A 27,666-nucleotide genomic window follows, 5' to 3' on the forward strand; every position below is an offset into this window, starting at 1 on the left:
AACGATTTGCTCTATCCGAAATAGCACCTCTGAATATGCCCTAAAGGGGAGGGAGGATGCAGGATGCTCCAGGAATGCAGGAAGTAAACAAGACTTAGAAGTCCAAGCAAGCTGAAACCTGTAAGATTCACAAGCCCCATGCCCAGGGTTACACAAGAAGCAAACTGATCCGCCTAGCTGCCTGTCAGAGAGGCAGGGAGAAACTTTTGTGATTCTTCACCCATGCTGAGGTCAAAGGAAGCCTGGTCAGAGTTAGTTAGCACAGAGCACTTCCGATTTCACTTTGTGACAGCTGGCCTCCAAGCTGTTGGTTATTCGGCTTCAGCTTCCCAAGGGCTAGGCATACCCTGCTAGATTTCATTTTGTTTTGTTAAGACAGTCTCTCTGTGAAGCTATGGCTGTCCTGGAATTCTACGTAGACTAAGCTGACCTCAAATTTACAGAGATTGCCCCTGCCTCAGTCTCCGGAGTCCTGGGATCAAAGGTGTGTGCCACCAAACCTGGGTAAATTTCTTTTTTTAATCAAAGGAATTGGAAATTGTGGTAATCTGGAAGAAACTTCCCTACCGATTCCAAAATAACAGAGTCGTCTGCAAGTTAAATATTTTTCCCCTCTGGCATGTTGTGGTAGGACTTCCTAGAGTTCACTTAGCATATGTTAAACATCTGTTTATTGATACTACCGGGCCACTTTCTAAAACTCATCCTTCAGCTTCCATCGGCTGACCGGCAAACGGGAGGGCAAGGAAGCAGAAGCAAAGATTTCCGGCTTGTGCAGCTGATCCGGGACTCCGGGAGGCCCGGCCTTGAGGGCGGAGCTTTCGCACGAGGTCCAGGCTCCACCCACCGGGCGGCGTTCGGCTGCTCCCTTTCCGCCCGCCAGGGGTCGCCGTTCTGCTCGAGCGGGTTTTTCTCCTCCGGCGAAAACCCACCCCTTTTGCGCATTGTGCTCTCGCGAGAAGGAAGCGCAAAGCCTGCTGGGAGGGATGCGCTGGCTGCGGGCCAGCCCAAAATGGCAGCCCTGGAAGAAGAATTCACGTTGTCTACGGGAGTCTTGGGCGCCGGGCCTGAGGGATTCCTCGGTGTAGAGCAGAGTGACAAAGCAGACCAGTTCCTAGTGACGGACAGCGGCAGGACTGTCGTCCTCTACAAGGTGAGAGTGGCGGGAGCGACCGGCTGTCGCTCGCCTCTGTCCGAAGCCGGGAGCGGGAGGCTCGAATTCCTCACAGCTTGGGAAGGAAAGCCGGGAGCGGGCCTGGCAGAGCCCGGCGGTCGCCGCGGTGGGAGGCCGACCGAGGTTCAGAAGCTGTTTTCCTGTGAGGACTGGCCTGTTTCCCAGTGACAGGCGACCGTGTCTCGGGGCACGTGGGACACGCCGGGAACCCGGGTCCCCACCTCTAATCTCCTGAAGTCTTGCCAGAGAGACTTGTCACCCTGCGGCGTGCTTGCCGAAGCGTCGAGCGGAGATTGAGCGTCAAAGGACGCCACTGACAAGTTGGAATGTGTGTTAGCCTCTTCATCCTCCGCTCCTTGGGGTTTTTTTTGGGGGGGGGGGCGGGTGACGAGACAGAGATTTCTTGGTATCCTGGAAAGATGGGGCAAGTCTGTTTTCACACTATGAAACCCGGATCTGAGAGCTGGAAAGTGGCCATCTCGCCCGCCATGCAGCCTAATTCCTGGCTCAGCACACTTACAGCCTTGCTTATAGTAATCATCTAGAAGGGAGGTTTTTAATCTGGCATTCTAAACAGTTTCCTGTGTCATTAAAAAGTTACTCATCTGCTGACAGGCTGCCAACAACCCCCATACTGTTTAGACTTCCCTCAAACCGTTCTGTCTTTCGGCTGCCCACTGATTTGGCAGTTTCTGCATAGGAATACAGTAGTTGATGGGAGTTGGATGGACTGGACCCACTGACACCAACCTAACTTTCCTTGCCTCTGTTCCACGGGTAATCAACCCATTTTTAAGTGTACCATTGTTTATAAACAATGTCTTGAATTAATTGGCTTACTTTTAGTTAAGAGTTATGGGGATGTTTGTTTTGAGACCGGTCTGGCTTTGAATTTACAATCCTTCTGCCTCAGCCTCCCCAGGCTATAAGTATAAGCCACCACACTTAATTAGAATTGTTTTGTTTTGTTTTTTGAGACAGGGTTTCTCTGTGTTGTTTTAGTGCCTGTCCTGGATCTCACTCAGACCAGGCGGGCCTTGAACTCACAGAGATCCACAGAGTACCATCCATTAGGTACTTTATGAAGTACCTAAATTAAATTAGAAATCATGTTCAATGATTGTCATTCGATGGCTTCTTTTCTTGTTTGTTAAATCTCTAACGTCTGAAACTGAAGTCTTGAATTTTGTGTTCTTTTGCCAGGTTTCTGATCAGAAACCCTTGGGCAGCTGGTCGGTGAAACAAGGTCAAACTATAACATGTCCAGCTGTGTGCAACTTTCAGACTGGAGAGTACATTGTGGTACATGACCATAAGGTAAAGTTAAGAATATATTAATATGTGTAACATACGATAGGTTGTGTGTATTGACTGTCCATCACATGTAAATAGGCTATAGAGTACTAATTAACGTGTATTTTTATTTAAGGTTTTGAGAATATGGAATCATGAAGACGTAAACCTGGATAAAGTATTTAAAGCTACGGTAAGGCTTTGGATTTTCTGACATATTTAATTGTTGGTAAAATGGAATAACTCGTAATCTCACAATTGTTATTTATTTATTTATTGCCTGAGGGCAAAGGAGCCTATTGTTGTCAATTTTCCCTTCCAGCTGTTTTCATATAGGTCACGACAGCTATCAAGTTAGAAAATGCAGGATTTATGTCCCATAAAGGGTGATGGTTTAAATAGTTCATGAATGGGCTAGAGAAATGGCTCTGCAGTTAAGAGTACTGGCTGCCCTTGCAGAGGACTGGAGTTCAGTTCCCATCACCCACATGGTGGCTCACAGCCATCTGTAATGAGATCTGGCGCCCTCTTCTGGCATGCAGGCAGGACACTGTATACAAAATAAATAAATAAATCTTTTTTTTAAAAAAGAAAAAAAAAAGGAGGTGAGGGGTGGGCCAGGCGGTGGAGGTGCATTCCTTTAATCCCAGCCTGGGCTACAGAGCGGGATCCAGGACAGGCACCAAAGCTACACAGAGAAACCCTGTCTCAAAAAAACCAAGTTTAAAAATAAAAGGTGAGGGGTGGGTGATGGCCCATGCTGGTAATGTCACTTGGGAGGCTAAAGCAGAATCATGAGTACAAAGCCAGCCCAGATAACATAACTAGACATACTTGGAACATTTTTTCCAGCTGTCAGCTGAGGTCTACAGGATCCACTCAGTACAAAGGACAGAACCACTAGTGCTGTTCCGAAGAGGAGCTGCTCGTGGGTTAGAGGCCTTGCTTACAGAGCCTCAGCAAAACATTGAAGCTGTCATCCCTGATGAGGAAGTGATCAGGTAAGTGCCAATACTTGTATATGGATTTTTACCAGTAGAAAATGTACTCTGCATTACTTTACTACCTTCTTTACTGTGTTTAAGGTGTTTTTGCTTAGAAACATAAAGGCTGTGGTATAACTTAGTGGTATATTTAGTGGTATAGCCCTGCCTAGTATGTCTGGAACCTAGCATTAGTCCCTGGAATCCTAAGACAAAACTATCGTAATTAAGTCCCACTTATTGCTGGGTATAGTACTAGGGAGACAGAGTCACTTAGAGCTCTGAGTTTGAGGCCAGGCTGGTTCTAGGCCAGCAGGGGCTACATAGTGAGACCCTGTCTTTAAAAACAAAACAAGATGGGGCTGGAGAGATGGCTCAGAGGTTAAGAGCACTGACTGTTTTTCAGAGGTCCTGAGTTCAATTCCCAGCACCCAATGGTGGCTCACACCCATCTTTACCTCTTCTGGTATGTAGTCAGAACACTGTATACATAATAAATAAATCTAAAAAAAAGAAGAAAAGAAAAGAAAAAACAGGGGCTGGAGAGATGGCTCAGCAGTTAAGAACTCTGTCTGCTCTTCCAGAGGTCCTGAGTTCAGTTCCCAGCACCCAATGATGGCTCATACCCATCTTTAACGAGATTTGGTACCCTCTTCTGATATGTAGTCAGAACACTATATATATAATAAATAAATCTAAAAAAAGAAAAAAGGCAGAAACAGGGGCTGGAGAGATGGCTCAGCAGTTAAGAACACTACTCTTCCAGAAGTCCTGAGTTCAGTTCCCAGCAACCACATGGTGGCTCACAACCATCCATAATTCGATCCGGTGCCCTCTTCTGACCTGTAAGCATACATGCAGACAGAATACTATATACACAATAAATAAATAAATTTTTTTTTTAAAAAAAAAAAAAAGGCAAAAACAATGTTTAGGAGACATTAAGCAAAATCTCCAAGAGCCTGTGAGATCGTAGAGTATGAGGAAACAACCATAATCCTGGTCAGCTGTCAGACCTGGAGAGTCAGCTGTCAGACCTGGAGAGTCAGCTGTGTGGGTGGAATGGATATACCGAATGTACAAACCCTTTGCTTCTGTCATACTGCCCAGCTGCCAAGCCACAGCCCTTTCCCCTGAAGAAAACTCTTCCTTGGTACTCAGAGGCCATGTTGATGCTTTAAGGCTTTCCTGGGCTCTGGAATAATGCTGGGTAAATGGCTCATTCATGTGGTCAGATAGTCCTTGACTTCCCATTCCTCCCTTGCTCATCACTTCATCACATTCCCTGTTCATTTGACGTGTGGCCTCCAGGTCCACCTGGTAGAAACTAAATTCCTAACAGCAGACTTGTGCTGAGTAAGTGAGCAGGTGGATAGCTTGTTCTTAGACTAACCCATGCATTCCTCTAAGGTGTGAGCAGCAATTCAAGGAGTGAGTGACATTTGGGATCTGGTCACCACTTTGCCCCAAGCTGCCAATGCTGCCCTAGTCATAGGTCATTTAGCTTCCCTGTGGCTCATTCTCTGTTGCTTATAGAAGGCAGATAAGAATCTAAAGTTATCCTAAGAACACTAGTCCCCAAAGTAATTCCGAAAGGACTGCAGACGCCTCTTTCCTGCAGCCTCACAGTGTTCATTATTGTCTGGGAAGTTAACAAGCTGTGCTATCTCCGGAGATGCACTGGACAGATGGCGCTGTAGCTACTGAAGCAGGGGTTCTCTGTTGTCTGGCTCCAAAAACGACATAATAGTTATTTAAGTTTAATTGGTAAGTAACATTTCTCAACTGATTTTGTGTTTTCTAATCTTTTTTAAAGGTGGTCAGAGTTTTTCATGGTATTTAAGCAACCTGTTTTAATTTTTATTACAGAAAAAGTAAGTGACATCTTCAATTTCTGGTCTTTTTGACATTTTAAAGTCACCTGTGTTATTTTTAAAACTAAAATACAGTTTTACTATCTCTTTTAGAAGGTTATTTCTTTTGTGACCCCTAAAGTACTAGTTATAATTATTTCTATGCCTAAATTAAACCAACATTTTTTTAGCAAAGTAATTCATTTTATTTTTATTGTATAAAAACCCCATGTGGAGCTGGATGGTGATGGTACATGCCTGTAATCCCAGCACTGGGAAGAATGAGGCAGGAGGATGAAGAGTTTGAGGTCAGCCTGGGCTACATGTGAGACAGTGTCTCACAAGAGATGGGTTGGGGATGTAGCTCAATGGCACAGCTCTTGCTTACCAAGCATAACATCTCTGCGGTCCTCAATCGCCTGTAACTCACTTTGTAGACCAGGCTAGCTTGGAACACATTGCATTTTTCTTACCTTTGCCTCCCAAGTGTTGGGAATCACAGGTATATGCCACCACACCCAACCTGGGCAAGCAGCTTTTAGGTATTTATTGAAGTAATTAGAATGGAGCAATTACTAGTTTTAACACTTAACTGTAGTTAGTTAAACTAGGGATATTTACAAAATAATTTTTTTTCTTGTAGCATGGGAATTACTTTGCTTATGTACGATTGTGCAAATCACACAGCTTAAGCAAATACACACTCTTACTTGGAAAAGAAGAAAAATCTGTTAAACCAAATTTTACTGCACGTCTGGATGGGAAATTCATCTCCCTGGTGTCATTAAGTAAGTTTTCTTTAATAACAGAGGTGGTGAATGAAAGGCTGTCAGAGGGTTGTGTACACTACACTTAAGCTTCCTGCAGTTTCTTCCTCAGTCATTTCATATGACTCTTTTGTGACAGTTTACCATAAGCAACAACAAATAATACAATACCTATAAAAAGAAGGGTCACATGTACATAAGGATGGTCCTTCTGATCCTCCTGATGAGCTTTTCATCCTCCTGCCTCTGCCTTCCAGGGGTTGGGATTACGGAGGTGTGTAAAACCATGCCTGGTTTTATGTGGTGCCGGGGATTGAACCTGAGGCCTGTGCATAGTAGACAAACACTTTTACCCTTTGAGTTGCACCTCCAGTGTGTTTCCCCTACACTCACACACATTTCTTTGGCATTATTTAGTGTGTGTTCTTGTGTGCGTGTCCTTTGGCTACCATTTTGAGGTCAGAGAACAACTTGAAGTTAGTTTCCTCCTCTGTCATGTGGCCTCCAGTGATCATACTCAAGTAGTCGGGTTTGGTGCCAAGTGCCTTTGCCTTGCAAATCATTTTACTGACTCCATTTATAAAAATTTGTTGGGGAAAGCACGGAGTGATATTGTTCAAAGTTCTATTATAACAACCTAAAACATTTAACTACAGCAGATACAGACTGTCCTTTTATCATTTCTAAACAACAAATTCTTGCTCCCAACAGGCTCCGATGGGTGTATATATGAAACCTTGATACCAATATATTCAAGTGACACTGAAAAGAGTCAGAGGTTAGTTAGAGCATTGATGGTCAAGGCAGTTGTGTCTGCTGGTGCTCGAAATGGTACTGCCATCACCATTCTGGATCAAGACCACATAGCAGTCCTGGGACCTCCGCTTCCAACTTCTAAGGGTAACTGAAATCACCTAAGAATCAAACTTTGCTTTTAGCCTTCAGTCTCCATCATTTCTCTTTGTTTTCAGCAGGCTCTCACTATGTAGCCCAGGCTGGCCTTGATCCCAAGATCCTCCTACCCCAGTTTTCCAAGCACTGGGATTACAGGTGTGTGCCACCATGCCCAGTGCCATCTTTAAATTCATGAATTCCCATCTGTTTAGGTCTCTTTAATTTCTGCTAGCAGTATTTTGTACTTTGTACTGTACCTTCAGTCATTCCTTCCTTGGTTAAATTCTTCTTTTAGATGCTAATATAAATGTTGTTTCCTTTTCAGGGTTTTCCTTTCTAGGCTGTAGAAACACAACTGGTTCTGTGTTACTCTTATCCCTGCAGCTTTGCTAAGCGTTATTTATTAGTGCCTGTGTGAATGTCTTGGCTTTGGCTTTAGTCTCAGGGTAATACTAACTTAATGGAGGGTGGGGACATATTTCTTCTCTATTCTAAGAGAGTTTGGTGCTGATTTATAATTGGTAGAATTCAATGGTGAGGAGGTCATCTGGTCCTAGGCGTTTCTTTCTATTTTAACCTTCCTTCGGGCTTTTCCACTCTACTTCCTACCTACCCTGTACCTCATTTGTTTGAATTTCTGTGGCAGTCACTCATTTTTAAACATAAAGCAAACTTGTGTATTTACCTCTGCCTCCATCCTTCACTCCAGGATATCATGTGTTTCTATTTAGGTCTGTTTCTGAACTTTTGTAACTTACATTGTAGAATGTCTCTCCATATGGAACATAAAATTTCAAACATTACAGACATCAAAAGAGCTGCCGCAAGGAACCAGTGGGCAAGTAAGTTTGATTTTTTTTTTTTTTTTTTTTTTTTTTTTGGTTGGTAGGTTGGTTGGTAGGTTGGTTCGTTTTCATTGTCATGTTCAGATTTGAGTTTGGGTTTTTGCTTTCCAGCCCAGGGTGGCCTCAAAGTTGCAGTCTTCCTGCCGTAGTTTCCTGAGTATTGGAATTACAGATGTGTGCCATTATGCTGGTAGTTACCTGGGTTTCTATTAAGATCTTCTAAAGAAAACTAGAATTACTGTTTGGTTTTTCAAGACAGGGTTTCTCTGGCCATCCCAAAACTCAACTTTGTAGACCAGGCTAGCCTTCAACTCAGATCTGCCTGCCTTTGCTTCCCAAGTGCTGGAATTAAAGGTGTACAGCACCATCACCTGGCTACAATTTATTTTTTTACTTAAGAGATTACATTTGGTTGGCATTTTGTTTCTATGTACTTACGATTTTGATTTGTTTTGCAGTTTTTGTTGTTGTTGTTTTGTTTTGTTTTTTGTTTGTTTGGGTTTTTGGCTTTTTTGAGACAAGGTTTCTCTGTGTAGTCCTGGCTGTGCTGGAACTTACTCTGTAGACCAGGCTGACCTAAACTGTCTCTCTTGACAGTAAATAAATAATATTTCTCTTTTTGTTGTTATTTTTTGGTTTTTATTTTTCAAAACGGGTTTTCTTTGTATAGCCCTGGCTGTCCTAAAACTCTTTACACCAGGAGGGCCTCGAACTCAGAGATCCCCTACCTCTGCCTCCCAAGTGTTGGGATTAAAAGGATGTGCCACCACTAATTAGGAGTTTCAAAGCACTGAATTATAGCTAATTTTAGGTCAGAGGAGAACAGTTAGTTTGTTTTTAGCTTTTTTTTTTTTTTTTTTTAATGTAATACCTAAGGTATTACTATTCCTAATAAGTTAGTCTTTAAATAGTAAATGTTACCATGGAACTAGGTAAAGAATTAAAATTTTGTATGACAGTGATGGTGCACTTTTAATCCCAACACTCAGGAGACAGAGACAGATAGATCTCTCTTGAGTTTGAGGCCAGCCTCGTCTTCATTTTGAGTTCTAGGACAGCCAGGACTACACAGAGAAACCCTGTCTTGGGGAAAATAAATAAATAAATCGGGGTGGGGGGAATTGCTTTTTTTTTATTCTGAGATAACTTGTGCAGTCTTACTGTGTAGCTAGAGTTTTCCTGCCTTGCCCACAGTCAGGACAAATCTTTGTCACCCGCCAGTCCCACAGCCGCTCAGACCCAAGCAAGTAAACACAGAGACTTATTTATATAGCTTACAAACTGTATGGCCGTGGCAGGCTTCTTGCTAACTGTTCTTATAGCTTAAATTAATCCATTTCCATAAATCTATACACCTTGCCACGTGGCTCGTGGCTTACCGGCATCTTTCACATGCTCCTTGTCATGGCGGTGGCTGGCAGTAACTTCCTCTGCCTTCCTGTTCCCTCCATTCTCCTCTCTGTTAGTCCCGCCTATACTTCCTGCCTGGCCACTGGCCAATCAGCGTTTTATTTATTGACCAATCAGAGCAATTTGACATACAGACCATCCCACAGCACTTCCCCCCCCCCCTTTTTTTTTTAAGAGGAAGGTTTTAACTTTTACACATCTCCAAAGCCAGCTTGGTATATTTCGGAATTTGGGCGTAGCTTCTCTTACTACTTCCTGCTGGAGGGGGTCGCTGTATGTTATGGGGACACAAAGAAAATTTTAGGATTATGGAGTAGTCCGTGAGGGTGTATCGTCTGAGCCAGTTGCCTTGAAACGATTCTGGATGTTGGATCATCTGGGCCATGGTGTCATCAGAGACCTTTCAGGTGGTCTTGGCTGGTCAAACCTGATGTATCTTAATCTGGAACAAATCCATAGCCTCTGGCTTTCTGTGGAAACAAAAACAGAGCCTCCTTTCCAAAGCAACATATCCTTACATCCAAATTTTGAAGTCAAGTTACCTTTAAAATATACATTTTGGCATAACTCAACAGCTTTTGCAATCAAATGTTTCTCTTCAGTTATGAATATCAAAGAGAACATAAGCCACGTTGGGCACCATTACTGTTACATGATAAGCTTGAGTTAAAGAATCAGCCTAGCCAGCAGTGGTGGCACACGTCTTTAATCCCAGCACTCAGGAGTCAGACACGACAGATCTCTGTGAGTTTGAGGCCAGCCTGGTCTACAGAGTGAGTTCCAGGAGCCAGGACTACACAGAGAAACCTTGTCTCAAAACAACAACAAGTCAGCCTGTGTGTCCATCAGTGGCTGAATGGATGAAGACAGTATGCTCTATATTACATTATGGAACTTGGTTCATAAAGAAGAGTGGAATGTCATTTATAGGAAAAGTATATGGAAATTTTTAAAAATCCTAATTCTCTCATTGCTGAATCTAGACTTCGCTGTGTGTAAGAGTGGAGCAGGGAGAATGGAAAGAAGAGACTGAGCATCAGGAGGGGGTGGGATAGTAAACTAGGGTCAAAGGTGAGTGATTTTAAGTGTAGGTGAAAATATATGAAATCCATCATTTGGTACAGTGAATACGTGCTAATAAAATAAGTTACATGTTTTTAGAGTCAGATCTCAGAAAAAAATATATGCTTACTTTTTAAACTTTTTTTTCCAGCTCTGGTATCATGGGGAAATATTATTTATGCTACATGGAAAATGTCTAACTGTGATTCCATACAAGTGTGAAGTGTCATCTCTGGCAGGCGCTCTGGGAAAGCTCAAGCCTACTCAAGAGTCAGGTTGGAACACTCTACTTTTTTATAGACACAGATAATTTTATGAGTTCCTGGTTCCTTTTTCTTTTCTTTGGTTTATCGATACAGGGTTTCTCTGTGTAGTCCTGGCTGCCCTGGAACTCACTCTGTAGACCAGCCAGGCCTCGAACTCAGAGATCCACCTGCTAATACCTCCTGAGTACTGGAATTAAGCGCATGCACCATCACCACCTGGCTGAAACCTCTCTTAAATTGTGCATAAGTGGTTTTCTTTTGTTGTCGTTCTTTAATTTGATGATGTTAGGTCAGAATAGTTCAGTAATTTATGTTTTGTGTTTCCATAGGCACTCATCCCATGCCCCATTTTGTAAACTGGGAAACGTGTTCAGGATATGAACTTGGGTCCTACAGTGCAGAGCAGTCAAAAACTGTAAGTTCAGTAGCTGAATGATCAATGTCATTGGGAATGTAAAAAAAAAAAAACACACACACACACACACACACTCACAGGAAAAGAGTCGGGTGACGGTGACACATGCCTTTAATCCCAGTATTCAGGAGGTAGAACCAGGCAGATCTCTGTGAGTTTAAGGCCAGCCTGGTCTACAGAACGAGATCTAGGACAGGCACCAAAACTACACAGAGAAACCCTGTCTTGGGAAAAAAAACAAAACAAAAACAGGAAACGTTCATATCTGTGTACCTCTTACAGCTTGTTCTTAGTAAAGGGCTTCAACATTGTAGGCTTAAAGTCTTTATCTAAAGTGATAGTTGTAAATCTAGCTGTTAATTGGTTTTCAGTGGGGGTTGTTTTTGTTTTTCAAGACAGGGTTTCTCTGTGTTGTCCTGGAACTCACTTTGTAGACCAGGCTGGCCTTGAACTCCACCTGCCTCTGCCTCCCAAGTGCTGGGATTAACAGCATGCACCACCACTACCCAGCTAATTGTTTTTAAATATGTATTTATTTTATGTTTATGTGCCAGGGTATATGTGCTCTATATACATGCAGGAGCCAGCTGAGGATGAGGAGAGAGTCAGATCCCCTAGAACTGGAGTTATAAGTGGTTTTGAACTGCAATGTAGGTGCTGGGAACCAAACTCAGGTCCTCTGCAAGTTCAGTGAATGTTCTCAATGGTTATATTGAGCTATCTCTCCAGCTCCAGTATGTGTTAAAGTCCCAGATAGGAAAATAGGCCAGTTTGCGATTAGCAGTAATACCCTCCTGAGTATAGAGGTTTTAAGTGTTAAAAATAAATTAATTAATTAATTAATTAAAACTAAACTAAAACCAAAGCTGGATGTGGTGGCTCATGCCTCTAATTTCAGCACTTAGGAGGCCTAGGAGGTAGGATTGGAAGTTTGAGGATAGTCTGGGCTATATAGTGAGTTCCAGGCCAGCCTAGGTTAAAAAAAAAAGTCTTAATACATTTCATTTCAAAGTTGTAATAAAAGCATTTTATTTATAATTAAAGCTTGTTTTTTAAAAATAATGTGATTAGGGTTAAAGTAGTTAAGAATGCTTGCAGCTCTTGCAGAGGACCCAAGTTTAGGTCCCAGTACTCAGGAGGCAGAGGCAGGCAGGTCTCTTTGATTTTGAGGCCAGCCTGGTCTACAGAGTGAGTTTCAGGACACCCAGGACTACATAGAGAGACGTGTCAAAAATTTAAACTAACTAAATTTTTCGTAATAAACCCTTAATATATGTATTTTTAACTATATGATCATACCAAGTATGCTAATCTGTTTTATAATCCTCTAAGTGTCTTATGTGTCTTTTGCATTATTTTGAAAGCCTAAAATAGATTTATTTACTTACAGCCACGGAGAAAAAAAATTGAAACAAATTTACAGCCAGAAATTCCAGGATCCAAACAACTTTTATCAATAATTAAGGTAAATTTAAAGAAAGAAAACGGGAAATCGGGCTGGTAAGATGGCTCATTGGTAAAGGCACTTATTTCACAGGCCTGGTGACCAAGTTTGATCCTTGGGACCCATTCAAAGGTGGATTGAAAGAACCTAATTCATAGATTTATTTTATGTGTATGAATGTATACCACCTGAGTGCCTGGGCAGTTAAGCTACCATGTAGTTGGTGGGAATTGAACCCGGGTCCTCTACAAGAGCAACAAGTGCTCTTAACTGCTAAGCCATCTTTCCAGCCACCATTCTACATGTTCTAATGTTTAATGTTAGCTGTGGGAAATATTTATGCTGTGTATTACCTTCATCAGAGCTGGTGCAAAACTTTACCTTCTTTGACTCTATTATCAGATGAAATTAGTGATCTGGCGCTGTCCCCATTCTGTATCTTAGACTTCATACTCTGTTTGTAATACAGTCTCAGGGTATATGGGTTCTGAACCCTTGGAGTTTTCTCCTCTGCAATTGTGTGTGTGTGTGTGTGTGTGTGTGTGTGTGTGTGTGTGTGTGTGTGTTGTAGAATTTAAGTCACCTTGCTTCAATGGGTTGCATGGATGTTCCTGTTTTGAGAAAATGTTATGCTGGGAAGGTTTTTTTTAGTTCAGAGTGACATTTCTTAATATACCAGACTAAATTCTTTAATTTTGCCCTTTCAGAAAGATTCAGAAAAACACATTGAAGTAGAACTACGTAAATTTTTGGCTAAGTCAACACCTGACTTTCACACTATAATTGGAGATATAGTAGCAGGACTTCTGGGAAGATGTAAAGCAGAACCATCGTTTTATCCCCGGAACTGTCTGATGCAGCTCATCCAAACGCATGTGCTTTCCTACAGGTATATGTGTGTCTCATACTTCATATTTAGCATTCTTTTTATATATATATATATATATATATTTATTTATTTATTATGTATACAGTGTTCTGTCTGCATGTGTCCCTGCAGGCCAGAAGAGGGCACCAGATATCATTACAGATGGTTGTGAGCCATCATGTGGTTGCTGGGAATTGAACTCAGGACCTTTGGAAGAACAGTCTGTGCTTTTAACCACTGAGCCATCTCTTCAGCCCCCCCCCCCTTTTTTTTTTAAATTTTTCTTTTTTAATATTTAGCATTCTTTTGACCTTGTTTTTCGTACTTGTGATTTTTCTGTGTAAGAGTGGTTCCTGAGGAGGTGGCTCAGTGGGTAGAGTGTGAGGACTGGAGTTTGGCCCCCAAAACCCACATCAAAGTATGCTGGGGTATGCAGCCCACCTCAGTCCCAGTGCATGAGAGGTGCAGATAGAGCTAGTTACAACCTCCATCTCTAGGTCAGTGGAGACCCTGCCTGTTACAGGGTGAAGGACAATGGAAGAAGCCTCTCACATTACTCTAGGGCCTCTACAGACCCAAGCATACACAAACATGGACACTCACTCATGAGTGAACATGCATGAATTCACACCACATGCACCTATAGAACCGGAGAGGTTGCCATCTGGGTGTGGTGGTCGTCTTAGCTGCCTTTAGTTTTGTTGCTGTGATGAAATAGGCTGTACCACACAGACTTGACTTCCACAGCTTCACACGGTGGCTTGTGGATCCTCTTTATAGGGACTCCAATCCTGCCACACATTGCCTGGCCTCAATTTTTTTATCTTTACCTTCAAAACTATTACTACATAATAATGCTGCTGACTTTTGCTGTAAGCGCAGGGTGTAGCTTGGACCACAGCTATATCAGCCTCTTTGTGCTGGCTCTAGTGCAACAGATTGCTAGGCAGTAGACTTCCTTTAAGTGAACCTGTATGTATTCACTAGATAGAAGCCTCTGAGGGTGGAATTTTGCCCTCTTGACAGCTTCCCTATTGTCCAGTGCAGCACAAAAAGTTTCTAGTTAGGGGTATTGATCTCTTGAAGAGTTACAGGTTGTTTCTCAGTAGCAAACTAAATGAGTGCTTTTGAAATTTCCTCTATGAAACAAACTAGTCTGTTATTGCTCAGTTCAGCTTCATGTATATTCTCAGGGCATGGACAGTGAAGCCAAATTCTTGGTCAGAATTCACACAAACGGCCCAGAGCCAACTCCTAGACCAGTCTCTTGTTCACTGTCTGGTTTCACTCAGCATTGCTGTTTTTAGGGTCCCACCCAAATGGCCTCCTGAGCTTTCCTTTTAGCATTAACTGCTTTTTGAACCCCAAATACCAGACTTCCACATTGTAGCCTCAAAAATTTCCAGCAGCCTGTGAACCACATAGGTTGTTACCATAGCAGCTGGAAAAACTAGGACAGTGGTGATATGTGTGCCTGTAAGTGAGACACTGGAATGTCAGAGTAGGGAGGTTATGGTTTGAGGCCAGCCTCTTCTTGAAAAGGACCTGGGTTTATTTTCCTAGCACCCACTTGGTGGCTCAGCCATCTGTAACTCCAGTACCCTGGATCCAGTGCCCTCTTCTGACTTTCATAGACAACAGCCACACAGGTGGTACACAGACTTACATGTAGGCAAAACACTCATAAAATAGTTTTTGTTGTTTAGGGGTGTGTGTGTGTTTTGGTTGGTTGTTGGTTTTAGTTTTCAAGACAGGGTTTCTCTATGTAGCCCCTGGCTGTCCTAGAACTCATGTTTTAATTTTTTTATTAATGATTTATTTTTAATTCATAGTAATTGTCTTATTTTTGGTCTCAGCTTGTGCCCTGGCTTGATGGAGATTGCCCTAGAACACACAGATGTGCAGATGTTACAGCTGTGTCTGCAGCAGTTCCCTGACATTCCTGAATCGACCACCTGTGCTTGCTTAAAGCTTTTCTTGAGGTGAGTTAGGACCTGTGCTCTCGTTCCCTTGATGTCATTTAAATCTGTGGCTTATTTGAATGCTTAGAAGATGAACTTTCAGGGGTTGAAATAGTGAGAAGAATTAACCTCTTGCTTTCAATTAACATCGTAGCATTGGTGATGACTGTCTTCGGGACATTAATATCAATATGGAGTCAGTTTTTGATTATAGTGATACCATACACGATGAGAAAAAGGAAATGGAAGAGCCAGCTGAGATTGTTCAAAACGGCTTCAGTCCCGAAGACAGCTGCAGTAAAGATGGTCAGCAGTTAAATAAAAAGCCCGAAGACGCACCCAAAGAGACCGCACCCAAAGAGACCGTCTCTTTCCCCGTGACCTCATGTCCTGTGGTACCAAAGCGGGCAGCTCTGCTGTATCCTTCCAGATGGTTCCATTGCACTGTTCCTTAGGGATATAGTTATATGCAAACAGTGACTGAGGCGTGATCCAGTTGTTTCCCCCAGTTTTCTCAGTGTCTGCTTGAAATGGATTATATTAGATACTGCTTTCATCTAATTTATTAAACCTATCTCTTGCCTCCCCCCCCCCATTTTTCTCCTCTTCTCCCCTCACCCCCACGTGTGCACACGTGCATGTGTGTTGGGGTGGATTACTCCTGTGGTCTTATGAATACTTGTCAAAAACTCTACCTCGGAGCTACCTTCCCTAGCCATCGATATCTGTTTTCTTTGGGGGTTCTTTTGTCATTTGGTTTCACTTAATTTTGTTTTGAGATGTGGCTCATGTAGCCTTGGCATCCTCCTGTCTCTAGAGTGCCAAGATTGCAGGGGTGTGCCACCATGTCTTTCTTGGCCTGTTTGCTTTCTTTTCTTTTTTCTTCTTTTTCCTCTGTATTCATTAAGAAGCTATAATACTAGGAGCTAGAGACGGCTCGGTGGTTAAGAGCATTAGCTGCTCTTCCAGAGGACCCGGGTCCAATTCCCAGCACCCACATAGCACCTCACAACTGTTAACTCCAGTTCCAGGGGATCCAGCAGCCTTCACACAGACGCGCATGCAGACAGAACACCTGTACATAAAAATGTCATTTAAAAAAAAGAAGGAGCAGCCGGGCGGTGGTGGTGGTGGTGGTGGTGGTGGTGGTGGTGGTGGTGGTGGTGGTGGTGGTGCACGCCTTTAATCCCAGCACTCGGGAGGCAGAGGCAGGTGGATCTTTGTGAGTTCGAGGCCAGCCTGGGCTACAGAGTAAGTTCCAGGAAAGGCGCAAAGCTACACAGAGAAACTCTGTCTCAGAAAAAAAAAAAAAAAAAAAAGAAGGAGCTATACTAAACCTCACACCTATAATCCCAACACTTGGGAAACCGAAGCAGGATTGCTGAGAGTTCAAAGCCAGCTTGGGCTAGAGTAAGATTCTATATCCACAGAAAAAAAAGGTGCCAGGCAGTGATGGTGCGTGCCTTTGATCTCAGCACTCGGGAGGCAGAGACATGCGGATTTCTGTGCATTTGAGGCTAGCCTAGGCTACATAGGAGTTCCAGGACAGCCAGGATTGTTACACAGAGAAAACTTGTCTTGAAACCGTACACCCTGCCCCCCCCCCCCCCGAAAAAGGGAGAAAAGGAGCAGCAGAAGCTATAGTAGTGTACGAGCTTTTTATCAGTTCTTTAAAAAATGTGTTTACAAATGACTGGTGTTCCCGATCTCTGGTGATAGAGTGTTGGAGGAGGTTAGACCTGCTCTAAACCCGGAAGGGAACGACTCTGTTTACAGTAGTGCAGCCTTTCCTTTATTGAAGATTTTCCTTTAGTCCCGAGTAGAAATGCAGTTCTCCATTCAGCATATAGTGAGACCTTCCTCCTGCCGCACCTGAAGGACATCCCTGCGAAGCACATCACGGTAAGTGTTCTGCACACCCTGTGCATTTGATTTCTGGTCTGAGTTGTCCTGTGTAATTCTGAGCAACTAGTCAGCCATTCTAACACTGTGGGGCACTTTCATATGCGTAAGAGAGAAGCCCACACACGGTGAAAATTGCTCAGGAGACCAGGGTGATTTGGGGGTGAGAGACCTTGGTATATTCCTTTTCCATGCTGGAAACCAGGTTAAACCATCTCAGATTGTCACTGAAGAGACACTTAAAAGAACTGAAAAAAGAAAAGGGAAAAATTGTCTCTTCTCACCTGTTGTTTTCTAACCTGAGCTCATTCCTGTCCTAACTAGAGAGCTGCTTAGCGGTGACAGGGACTCCGTTTTTCTCATTCTGTCTGTCTTCACATTTGTTTGATGTATCAGTTAATTGAGCAGCGGGGTAGATTTGTTCTGCTGTCTGTTGGGCTTCTCTGCAGAGAACGTTGTTTCCCCCGGTGGTAAGTTGCTGGGCTTCTCTGCAGAGAACGTTGTTTCCCCCGGTGGTAAGCTGTGCTCCTGTTCCCTCCCGCAGCTCTTTCTCCAGTACCTGTATTTCCTCTATCTGAAGTGCAGTGGCGATGCTGCCATGACTCTTCCTGGAGTAAGCCCTCCGACTCTGAGCCAGGTGAGACTGCTTCTGCCGCTGTACGGAAGCCTTGCGTGCAGGGTCAGCCTTGCAGTGCCATTACCGATTGGTCTCTGGCGACCAAGATGGGCAGACCCCGCCTCCTCCCTCATGCACGTTGCTGGACTGGAGAGGGCTTCTCTGTTCAGTAAGTAGGTGGATTTCTAGAGTCATAGTTCCAGATTACAGAACCCCAAATCATCTTTGTAGGAGAAAGTTCCTACAGCACTGTAGGTTCAGAAGTACACATTGAGACCAGGTGTGGTGGCATGTGCCTTTAATCCTAATACTCAGAAGTCAGGGGCAGATGAGTCTCTATGAGTTCAAGACTTGTCCGGTCTGCATAATGAGTTCTCATAGTGAGACCTTGCCTCAGCAGACAAGGGGAAGAAAGGTAAACTTTGTACCTCTGCTCCTCCAGCCCCTCTTAGAGATAACCAACATTAAAAGTTTCTCTTGTGGCCGGGCGGTGGTGGCGCATGCCTGTAATCCCAGCACTTGGGAGGCAGAGACAGGTGGATCTCTGTGAGTTCGAGGCCAGGCTGGTCTACAGAGCTAGTCCAGGACAGGCTCCAAAGCTTCAGAGAAACCCTGTCTTGAAAAACCAAAAAAGAAAAAGAAAAAAGTTTCTTTTGTGGAGCCAGGCATGGTACACACACCTTGATCCCAACACTTGGGAGGCGGAGAGGCAGGCAGCTCTCTGAGTCCAAGACCAGTCTGCTCTACAGAGTGAGTTCCAGCACAGCCAGGACTTTACAGAGAAACCCTGTCTTAAAGAAACAACAAACAAAAAACTCAGAAAAGTTTCTTTTATGTCTTTTACCTGTCTTTGATTTTTGTCTTTCTGACACAAGACCTTTAGTTGTGTGTGATATTCTCCAAGTTGATTCTTTGTCTCAGTACCATGTTGCAGATATGTTCTGGCCTGGTATATCCATCTTTTCTCATCCCCTCCTGATACGTCGCTTCCAAGTTTTACAACATAAATAGTCTTTGAGTGCTAATCTTCACATGGATATCTTTGTGGGTTTATTCCCACAAGAGGAACACTGAGGGAAAGGGGCATGTGTTTTCAGTTTTCAGAATGCCAGATTACCTTTCCAAAGAGTTGTGACGGGGGCTGCCCCTGAAGTCGGGCACTTAGTTCCCACGCTCTGCCCACACCTGCGGTTATTGTCAAACTTCTCAGTCCTGCTAATCAGGTAGGAACAGTGTTGCCATGGATAGCCTTTGACAGTAGAGGGTGCGATAGTTTTTCTTGCTTTACTCCTTTTTGTGAGTTATTTTCTCAGGTTCTTTATCCATCTTTCTGTTGTATTTCCTGTTTGGAGGAGAGGTGTTTATAAACAGATCTTTGTGTATTGAGTTAATTATCATTTGTCTTGTTACTGTTTTAGTGTTGTTTTCTTATTATTTGACACTTTCATGTGTTATGAATGCAGTGACTTCAGTCTTTTTCTCCCTGTTACCTCTCTCCCCCTCTTCTTATGAAGCCCCTTATTCCTGAGACATGCCCTCATAGGACTTCATGTCTGTGTTCGTGTGACCCAGAGTCTGATGAGGGCTCCTTCATGAGCATGGGTGGAGGGTGTCTGCTTCCCAGTGGCTGCACCACTGGATGGATAGACAGCCTCACCAACAGCTCAGACTTGCCAGGAGTTCAGTCCTTCACGGCGGGCGGTGCCTCTTGTGCCCTCCTCATCGTGTCAGTACAATTCTTCTAGACAAATTTTAATTTTACACTCAAGATTCACTGGACTCACAAGGCAATGGTGGCGCACCCCTTTAATCCCTGCACTTGAGAGGCGGAGGCAGTCAGATCTCTTGAGTTCAAGGCCAGCCTGGTCTACAGAGTGAGTTCCAGGACAGCCAAGGCTACACAGAGAAACCCTGTCTCAAAAAACCAAAAAAAAAAAAAAAAAAAAGATTTGTTTTTCCTCTGTTTGAGACCATAATGGGCTTGAATTAATGGATTAATTTTTTTGTATTTATCTCCAGATTATGGATTGGATATGCCTACTTCTCGATGCTAATTTTACTGTTGTCTTAATGATTCCAGAAGCAAAAAGACTCATTCTTAATCTTTACAAATTTGTGAAATCTCAGGTTTGTGGCTATTTAATTCTTTTAGGTTAATTATTTTATTCTGGGTTGGGTGATGTGTTTGGGTGGGTGCATGTATGCCAAAGCATGAATGTGTCCGTCAGAGCACACTGCTTTAGAGAGTGGTTCTCTCCTCCCACCCCACAGATCCAAGGGGTAGTGGCTTGTCTCAAGAAATACCTTGGTTGTTTTTTTAAAAAAAAAAAAGCCGGGCGGCAGTGGTGGCGCACGCCTTTAATCCCAGCACTCGAGAGGCAGAGCCAGGCGGATCTCTGTGAGTTCAAGGCCAGCCTGGGCTACCGAGGAGTTCCAGAAGAGGCTCCAAAGCTACACAGAGAAACCCTGTCTTGGGAAAAAAAAAAAAACAAAAAAAAAAAACTAATTGAACATAACTATAATCCATACACCTTATCCTTAAAATTTGGTTATGAAGAGATGGAATCAGCTCATGGTAGAGGGAACAATACATAGTTAAGGCCGTTGATGCATTCTAGTCCAAAAAACAAAAATGTTCCTGGAAAAGCCATTATTAGTGATGGAAGGTGTGTTGTATGTGGAGTTACAGTAAAGTTTCTCTGGGTCTTTTCTTCCTCAGATTTCTGTCTATTCCGAGCTCAACAAGATTGAAGTAAGTTTTCGGGAGCTACAGAAGTTGAATCAGGACAAGAGCAATAGAGGACTGTACTCCATTGAAGTACTGGAACTCTTCTGAAAGCCGGAGTTTTCCTTCGTGGACTTTTTATGGAGTTCTTGCTCTCTTTCTCTTTTATTTGTTTTTTGTTTTTGTTTCTTTGAGACAGTGTCTCACTATGTAGCCTTGTCCTGGAACTGAATATGTAGACCAGGCTGGCCTCAAACTCACAGAGATCCGCCTGCCTCTACTTCCCAGAGTGCTGGGATTAAAGTTGTGCGCCACCACGCCCAGCTTGATGGAATTCTTTGTAAGAATCCACCTGTTCATCCAGGGAAGAAAGTTTTGTTTGCATCCATCACTCGAGTCTGAAGAGAGTACCTGGACCGTCACATCACTGCTCCTCCTGTGCTGCGGGGTTCACACAGACTGGCTCTGGTTCCAGACATCCCTGGAAGGAGGTGATGGAGGTTTTTTAAATATGGGATTGAGCTGATTTTAAGTAAACTTATTTGTGTATTGATAAAAGTCTAATTTCTTATCATACATTTTGAAAACAGTTTTTCTTTTAATAAAAGAAACAAACCATCTCAAGAGTCAACCCAAGGGTAGTGTATTTCTTAGTCAGAATCTATTCTAGCTCAGTTGTCTCTGTGGCCGTGGGGACAGGGCCACATGGAGCACTCAGGACTCTCAGCCAGCGTGGTGCCTGCTGCCTCCTGCCATTTCTCCATCCTTCACCTACCGCCACCCCTCCTTCCTGCTCAGGGTTGAGAAAGTCCCTCTTCCAGTGTGGTGTCAAAAGTTTACTGAGAGTGTTCAGTGGGTAAAGATGTGTGCAAGCTTTGCAAACCTCTTGACTGGCGTTCAGTCCTGGAGTCTGTGTAGAGGAGAGAGCCAGCCTACTGGCTTGTTCTCTGGCCCCCACACAAGCACCAAGACTACACACCACCTCCACCACACAGCCCATAATCCCAGCACTCGGGAACAGAGGCAGGCGAATCTCTTGAGTTCAGATCAGCTTCATCTACAGAGTGAGTTCCAGGACAGCCAGAGCTATATAATGAGACTCTGTCTCAGACCCTCCCCTCAGTAAACATTTTTTTTTTTAAAGTGGAAAAATTTTTACGGATTGATTGATAATAGATAAGTAGTTTCTAGTTTGGGTTTAGGACAAATCAGTCAAGGTCTGGTCCTGGAACCCATATACACAGACCTTGGTGGTTTGTATTAGGAAAAGGCTTCATTTTAAGTAAACTTGAGTCACAATTGTGGAAACAGGTTCCCCTCCAGTCATCACTAACCTCTGTGTAAACTTGAAGTAGAAAAGAAATAAACAGAAAATACATAGTTGTACAGTGTGTCTGGGATTTCAACTGTTCAGAGGTAAGGGAGGATAATCCTAAATTTGAGGCTGCCCTGGGCTACATAGACCCCCATCAGGAAGGAGAGAAGTAAGGAGCAGTCGGGGAGAGGACAGATTAATGCACTTGTTAAATGTCGCGTTTTGATACAGGGTCTCACTGTAGCCCTGGCTGTCCTTGAACTCACAGAGATCCCCCTGCCTCTATCTCCACACCCTGAACCGTTGTCCTCCTAACTCCACAGGTACAGGTTGTGAACTTCATGAAATGGTGCTGAGAACTGAAACCAGGTCCTCTGGAGGTACAGGAAGTGCCCTTCACTGAGCGGTCTCCAGACCGTTTGTAAAGTGTTTAAGCCAGAAAATAAGCAAATTCAAATCTGCAGCCCTCCGTTTACAGACTTAGGTTTGTTTTTCATAACTTGTGGCTTAGTTGTGCTTGAGGATGGCTTTTGTCATGAAAATTAACTTGTCGCCAGTCAAAGGGAAGCCAGGCACGGTGGCACACACTGTAATCCAGTACTTAGAACCCAAAGGCAGGAGGATGGGGTTTCAAGATCATCCTGGGCTACATGTTATGCTTTTTCAGAAAAATAAACTAAATAGAAACATGCCTTGGAGGGAGGAAGGTGAAGGAGATACTCCATGTTACTTGAACCCAGCCTTACTAAATCTTGATAGGAACATTAATAATTTGGTTTATAAATATTAATGAAAGTAGATTCCTGGTGCTTAAAGCATCCATATTGTTTTTATACAGGTGATGAAATGTAACTACCTTAGACAAGAACATGAATTACAGAGGAAGGGCCACTTGATTTTTTAATTGCCTTTAAATGTTAGTTGCAGTCAAGGTACTAAATTTAGGAATTTAAATAAGAATTTCATAAGGACATGTGGAGACCGTGACGGATGGGCTGAATTCTTCAAAGCAAGGATTGTGCCTCCCCTTGCACACGCAAAGCACGAGACTGTACTCCACCACAGGTGTACAGCCAACGCGGTCAGGGCTGGATGGCCTGTCTAGTTTGTTTCTCTGTAGCTGTGATGAAACACTGACTGGGCTGGGGGTGTGTGTGTGTGTGTGTGTGTGCGTGTGCGTGTGCGTGTGCGTGTGTGTGTGTGTGTGTCAGTGGTTTAAGAGTTCAGTGTCACTTCAGGCGTGCTCTCTGCTCACCTCCAAGGGCACACTGCAGTTCAAGTGCACACACACACAGAACTGTGTATTATAAAGGAAAAGGAAACTGTTAAAGAAAAAAGACATTCTGACTAAAAGCGACTTCGGAAAGGAAAGGGCTTCCTTCATCTTATAGGTGACCGTCTCTGAGGGAGTCCAGACAGGAAGCCTGGGGACCCTCATGCTGGCTCATGCTTAGCTAACCTTGTGTAGGCCAGGAGCACCCGACTTGGGCATGGTGGCATGCCTAGTGGGCTGGTCCCTCCTGCATCCTCTAAAAACCAAGACGGCCCCCGACAGGTGCCTCCAGGCCGACCTGATGCAAGCAGTTCCTTGGCTCATCCGTCGGTCCTTCCTGTCAGAGTACTGGGCTCTGCCAGGCTGACAGCTAAAGCTGACTGGCACAGACTGGAGTAGTAACTGGGGGTCTGCAGGAAACCATCTGTTCACATGCAGGCAGTGGGTTTTGTGCCTCTACACTTTCAATACTTAGTCACATTTTTATGTCTTTATTAGCATAAAATAATGGGTTGACTTATTTTTTATAACTTTCAAGAAATTTCTTACATGAATTTTTTTACATGTGTGTGGGGGGTGTACATTTCATAGTGCATGTATGGAACTCCATTCTAGGAGTCTGTTCTCATTCCTCCTTGAGTTCCAGGGTCCTGCCTAGATCATCACACTTGCATAGTGAGTGCGTTTACCTATTTGGCCATTTCATTGACCTACCTTTTCTGCTTTTCAAGACAGGGTTTCTCTGTGTCGTCCTGGCTGTCCTGGAACTCACTCTGTAGACCAGGCTGGCCTCGAACTCACAGACATCCACCTGCCTCTGCCTCCTGAGTGCTGGGATTAAAGGCGTGCACCACCACCACCACCCGGCTGCAATTTAGGTTTTAAACTGTAGTGATATTTTGTTATACTCTACTTTGATACAGGAGCTTTTGCTCAGATAACTCGACCCACAATTAAAATGGCTCTTTCTGCATCAATTAACTTGATCTGGGTGATCTCACATAGGCAAGCCCACAAGCCAGTCCCAGAGGGATGATTCTAGGTCCTGTCTAGTTGACAACAGAGATCATCACATGGGATGAGTATGCTTCTGCTGTGACCCAGATTGAGTTTGGTCACGGTCTTTTTTTTTTTTTTTTTTTTTTTTTTTTTTTCCGAGACAGGGTTTCTCTGTGTAGCTTTGCGCCTTTTCCTGGAACTCACTTGGTAGCCCAGGCTGGCCTCGAACTCACAGAGATCCGCCTGGCTCTGCCTCCCGAGTGCTGGGATTAAAGGCGTGCGCCACCACCGCCCGGCTGGTCACGGTCTTAATTAGGGTTTCTATGGCTATAAAGAAAACACCATGACCATGGCAACTCTTATAAAATTAATTGAGGTGGCAGGGAACAGTTTCAGAGGTTTAGTCCATTATTATGAAGGGGAGCATGGTGGTGTGCAGGCAGACATGCTAGAGAAAAGGCTACTACATGTTGATATGCAGGCAACAGGAAGTAGACTGTCTCACTGGCCATAGCTTGAGCATATATGAGACCTCAAAACCCTCTTCCGCGGTGACAAGCTTCCTCCAATAAGACCACACCCACTCCAACAAGGCCACACCTTCTAATAGTGCCACTGCTTTTGGGGGCCATTTTCTTTCAAACCCCCACAGTCACCCTGTGATAATTCAGGTCTCCCTTTTCTGTATTTGAAATATGAGCCTCTAGCCAGGCGGTGGTGGTGCACGCCTTTAATCCCAGAACTCGAGAGGCAGAGCCAGGTGGATCTCTGAGTTCGAGGCCAGCCTGGTCTACAGAGCAAGATCCAGGAAAGGCGCAAAGCTACACAGAGAACTCCTGTCTCGAAAAACCAAAAAAGAAAAAGAAAGAAATATTATGAGCCTCATATTTGTACTGGAGACTATAACTAAATGTCCCAAGTTTAGCATGCTGTGACCTGTAGGCTACTTATATTTTTTTTTAAAGATTAAGGAATTAGACCTACATAGACATGCCTCTCTTTGTTGTGTTTGGATTTTGTTGTTTGTTTTTTACAGGGTTTCTCTGTGTAGCCCTGGCTGTCTTAGAACTCACTTTGTAGACCAGGCTGACCTCAAACTCAGAGATCTGCCTGCCTCTGCCTTCAGAGTGCTGGGATTAAAGGCACACCGCCCAGTTTCACTGAGCTGATTTTGATCATGGTGTTTACCATAGTAACAGCAAGAAAGAAGGATGTGTGGTTTGAAACAGAAATAGAGGCACTAGAAAGGGAAAGCACTCCCCAAAAGGAAGGAGGGCTAGTGAGCCGAAGAAAGGTTCCAAAAGCTCAGTTTTTGTTTTAAGATTAAAGTCTTACTCTGTAGCCTAGGCTGCCCTTGAACTCCAAGCAATCCACCTGCTTCTGCCTCACAAGCGTAGGATTACAAATGTATGCCACCATGCCCAGATTCTTGGGAATTTCTTTACTCTGCACCCCTACTCACCACTCCCAGTCATTTTTAAGTTTAAGTGTTTTGTTTTTTAAGGAATTATTGAAAATTCACTTTTAGTTAGTGTTTATTATTATTTACTTCTATATGTATGAATGTTTTGCCTTCATGTATGTCTATGCACCATATATGTGTGTGCCTGGTGCCCATGGAGTCCAGAAGAGGGTGTTGGATCCCCTTGACTGGAGTTAGAGGGGTAATGACCTAACATGGCTGCTGGGAACCAAACCTGGCTCTTAACTGCTGAGCCATCTCTCCAGCCCCATACGTGACTTTTAAGCCATTTTCTTTACTAAAAAATTAGGCAAAATAACCAGGCTGTGGTGGCACACGCCTTTAATCCCAGCCCTCGGGAGAGAGGCAGGCGGATCTCTGTGAGTCTCGAAGGAAAAAAAAAAAAAACTTACTGTCTTAACTAGTTTAAACACACAATTCAGTACCATCAATCTATTTATTTTGCTGTACAACCTATCTTCATATTTTATCTTGTGAGACCAAACTACCCACTAAGCAACTCAATTCCTCCTCCCAGCAGTCTTGGCAACCACCAGGCTACCTTTTGTGGGTTTTCTTTTGTGGGTGTGTTTATTAGCATGTGTCAATTACACATAATTACATAATAATGGGCTTGATTGTGGCATTCCCCTGCTTGTACACATGTACTTCATATGTACCTACCATTTCCCTCTCTTCCCCTCCCATTCTTGCTGATCTACTTCTTCCTTCCTAATGCCTTTCTACTTTGTGTGTGTGTGTGTGTCTGTCTGTCTGTCTGTCTGTGTGACCCAGTTAACTCCATTAGGGTTGCTTATAGGAACAAGGTCATCTGACCAGTGGCTACACCAGTGAAGAACGTGCCTCTCCCTCCCAGGGCAACCATTAACTGGCTGAAGATCCTCAGGGATGGGTGGAGCCTTGTGAGCCCCTCCTCTCTCCAAGATGTTGTTGACAGGCCCAATCCTTGGCAAGTAATCACAGCTACTGTGATATTTCAGCAATGTGGGAAACAGAGAGATGGCTCAGTGGTTAAGAGTACTTGCTGCTTTGGCAAAGAACCTGGGTTTGGTTCCCAGCTCCTGTATAGTGGTCATAACCATCCATAACTCCAGTTCCATGGGATCAGACACCCTCTTCTGACTTACAGGGCCAGCAGGCATACATATAGTGTACATAACACACATACATGCAGGCAAAACACTCATACACATAAAATTTTTATGACTAAATCAAACCAGATATTACAGCCCATGCTTAGAACCTCAGCACGTAGGAATCTGAGGCAGGAGGGTTGAGAGGTCAAGGGCAGCCTGAGCCGTATGGTGAGACTCTGCTTGAAGCAGCGATGGTGGGTGCAGAATAATAATGCATTGCCTGTGTGTCCCACAGCATGTCTGTCCCTTCCCTCCTCCACAGAGGCTTCAGTGCTTCTACCTCTGGCGGTTGTGAGTAATGCTACTGTGAGCATGGATGTAGAAATATCTCTCGGAGATATAACCAGAATTGGAGTAGCTGGGCCATCCGGGAACTCTACCTTTAACGTTGTGAAGAATGGCCATCTTGTTCTGCACGGCAGTGGCACCGTTTCCCATGGCCACCAGCAGTTTCCAGGGTTCCAGTTGCCACACCCTCCATGGACTTGTCATTTCTGCTTGGGTTTGAGTTTGGCAGAAGGGAGACTCTTCAAGAGCAACCATTCCAATGTCTGCAGGCAATGTTTCATTGTGGTTTGCTATGAAACGCAATGTAGTATTACTATTATATAGTTTTGAAATATATATAATTGTCTTATGATTTCTATTTCTGTGAAGAGACACCATGATCATGGCAATTCTTGTGGGGTGTTTGTTTGTTTGTTTGTTTGTGACAGGGTTTCTCTGTGTAATAGTCGAAGCTGTCCTAGAACTCACTTTGTAGACCAGGCTGGCCTCAAACTCACAGAGAACTGCCTGCCTCTGCCTCTCTAGTGCTGGATTTAAAGGCTCCACCACTGCCCAGCCAGAAGATGGCAGGTTTTTGTTTGTTTGTTTTGTTTTGTTTTTCAAGACAGAGTTTCTCTGTAGCTTTTGGAGCCTGTCCTGGAACTCACTCTGTAGACCAGGCCAGCCTTGCACTTGCAGAGATCCCCCTGGCTCT

At 43.8% G+C, this 27,666-nt stretch overlaps 1 protein-coding gene across 2 annotated transcripts; it reads left to right on the top strand.

The window, feature by feature from the left end:
- The first annotated feature begins 955 nt into the window (after positions 1-955).
- Nol11 (nucleolar protein 11) lies at positions 956-21,109 on the top strand. 2 transcript variants are annotated; one of them, XM_028865221.2, is made up of 18 exons: positions 956-1,153; positions 2,378-2,491; positions 2,604-2,660; positions 3,320-3,468; positions 5,267-5,324; positions 5,947-6,091; positions 6,782-6,970; positions 7,730-7,806; positions 10,433-10,556; positions 10,877-10,962; positions 12,353-12,427; positions 13,114-13,295; positions 15,131-15,256; positions 15,390-15,653; positions 17,059-17,137; positions 17,682-17,774; positions 19,773-19,880; positions 20,473-21,109. In XM_028865221.2, exons 1-18 carry the CDS (start codon positions 1,013-1,015, stop codon positions 20,587-20,589), a joined length of 2,184 nt encoding a protein of 727 aa, XP_028721054.1. In that variant the 5' UTR covers positions 956-1,012; the 3' UTR covers positions 20,590-21,109. The 2 variants fall into 2 exon arrangements, with proteins under 2 accessions (XP_028721054.1, XP_028721055.1); XM_028865222.2 differs by having other exon boundaries at positions 15,450-15,653.
- The last annotated feature ends 6,557 nt before the right edge of the window (positions 21,110-27,666 follow it).

This window comes from Peromyscus leucopus, chromosome 8b (genome assembly GCF_004664715.2).
Source record: "Peromyscus leucopus breed LL Stock chromosome 8b, UCI_PerLeu_2.1, whole genome shotgun sequence".
Lineage (NCBI taxonomy): Eukaryota > Metazoa > Chordata > Mammalia > Rodentia > Cricetidae > Peromyscus > Peromyscus leucopus.

Bases quoted from the DNA above. Each gene is read 5' to 3' on its own strand.
- Nol11 (XM_028865221.2), top strand. From the start codon at position 1,013: ATGGCAGCCCTGGAAGAAGAATTCACGTTGTCTACGGGAGTCTTGGGC. The intron at 2,661-3,319 runs GTAAGGCTTTGG...CATTTTTTCCAG, and splicing joins ATAAAGTATTTAAAGCTACG to CTGTCAGCTGAGGTCTACAG. The intron at 12,428-13,113 runs GTAAATTTAAAG...TTGCCCTTTCAG, and splicing joins AACTTTTATCAATAATTAAG to AAAGATTCAGAAAAACACAT.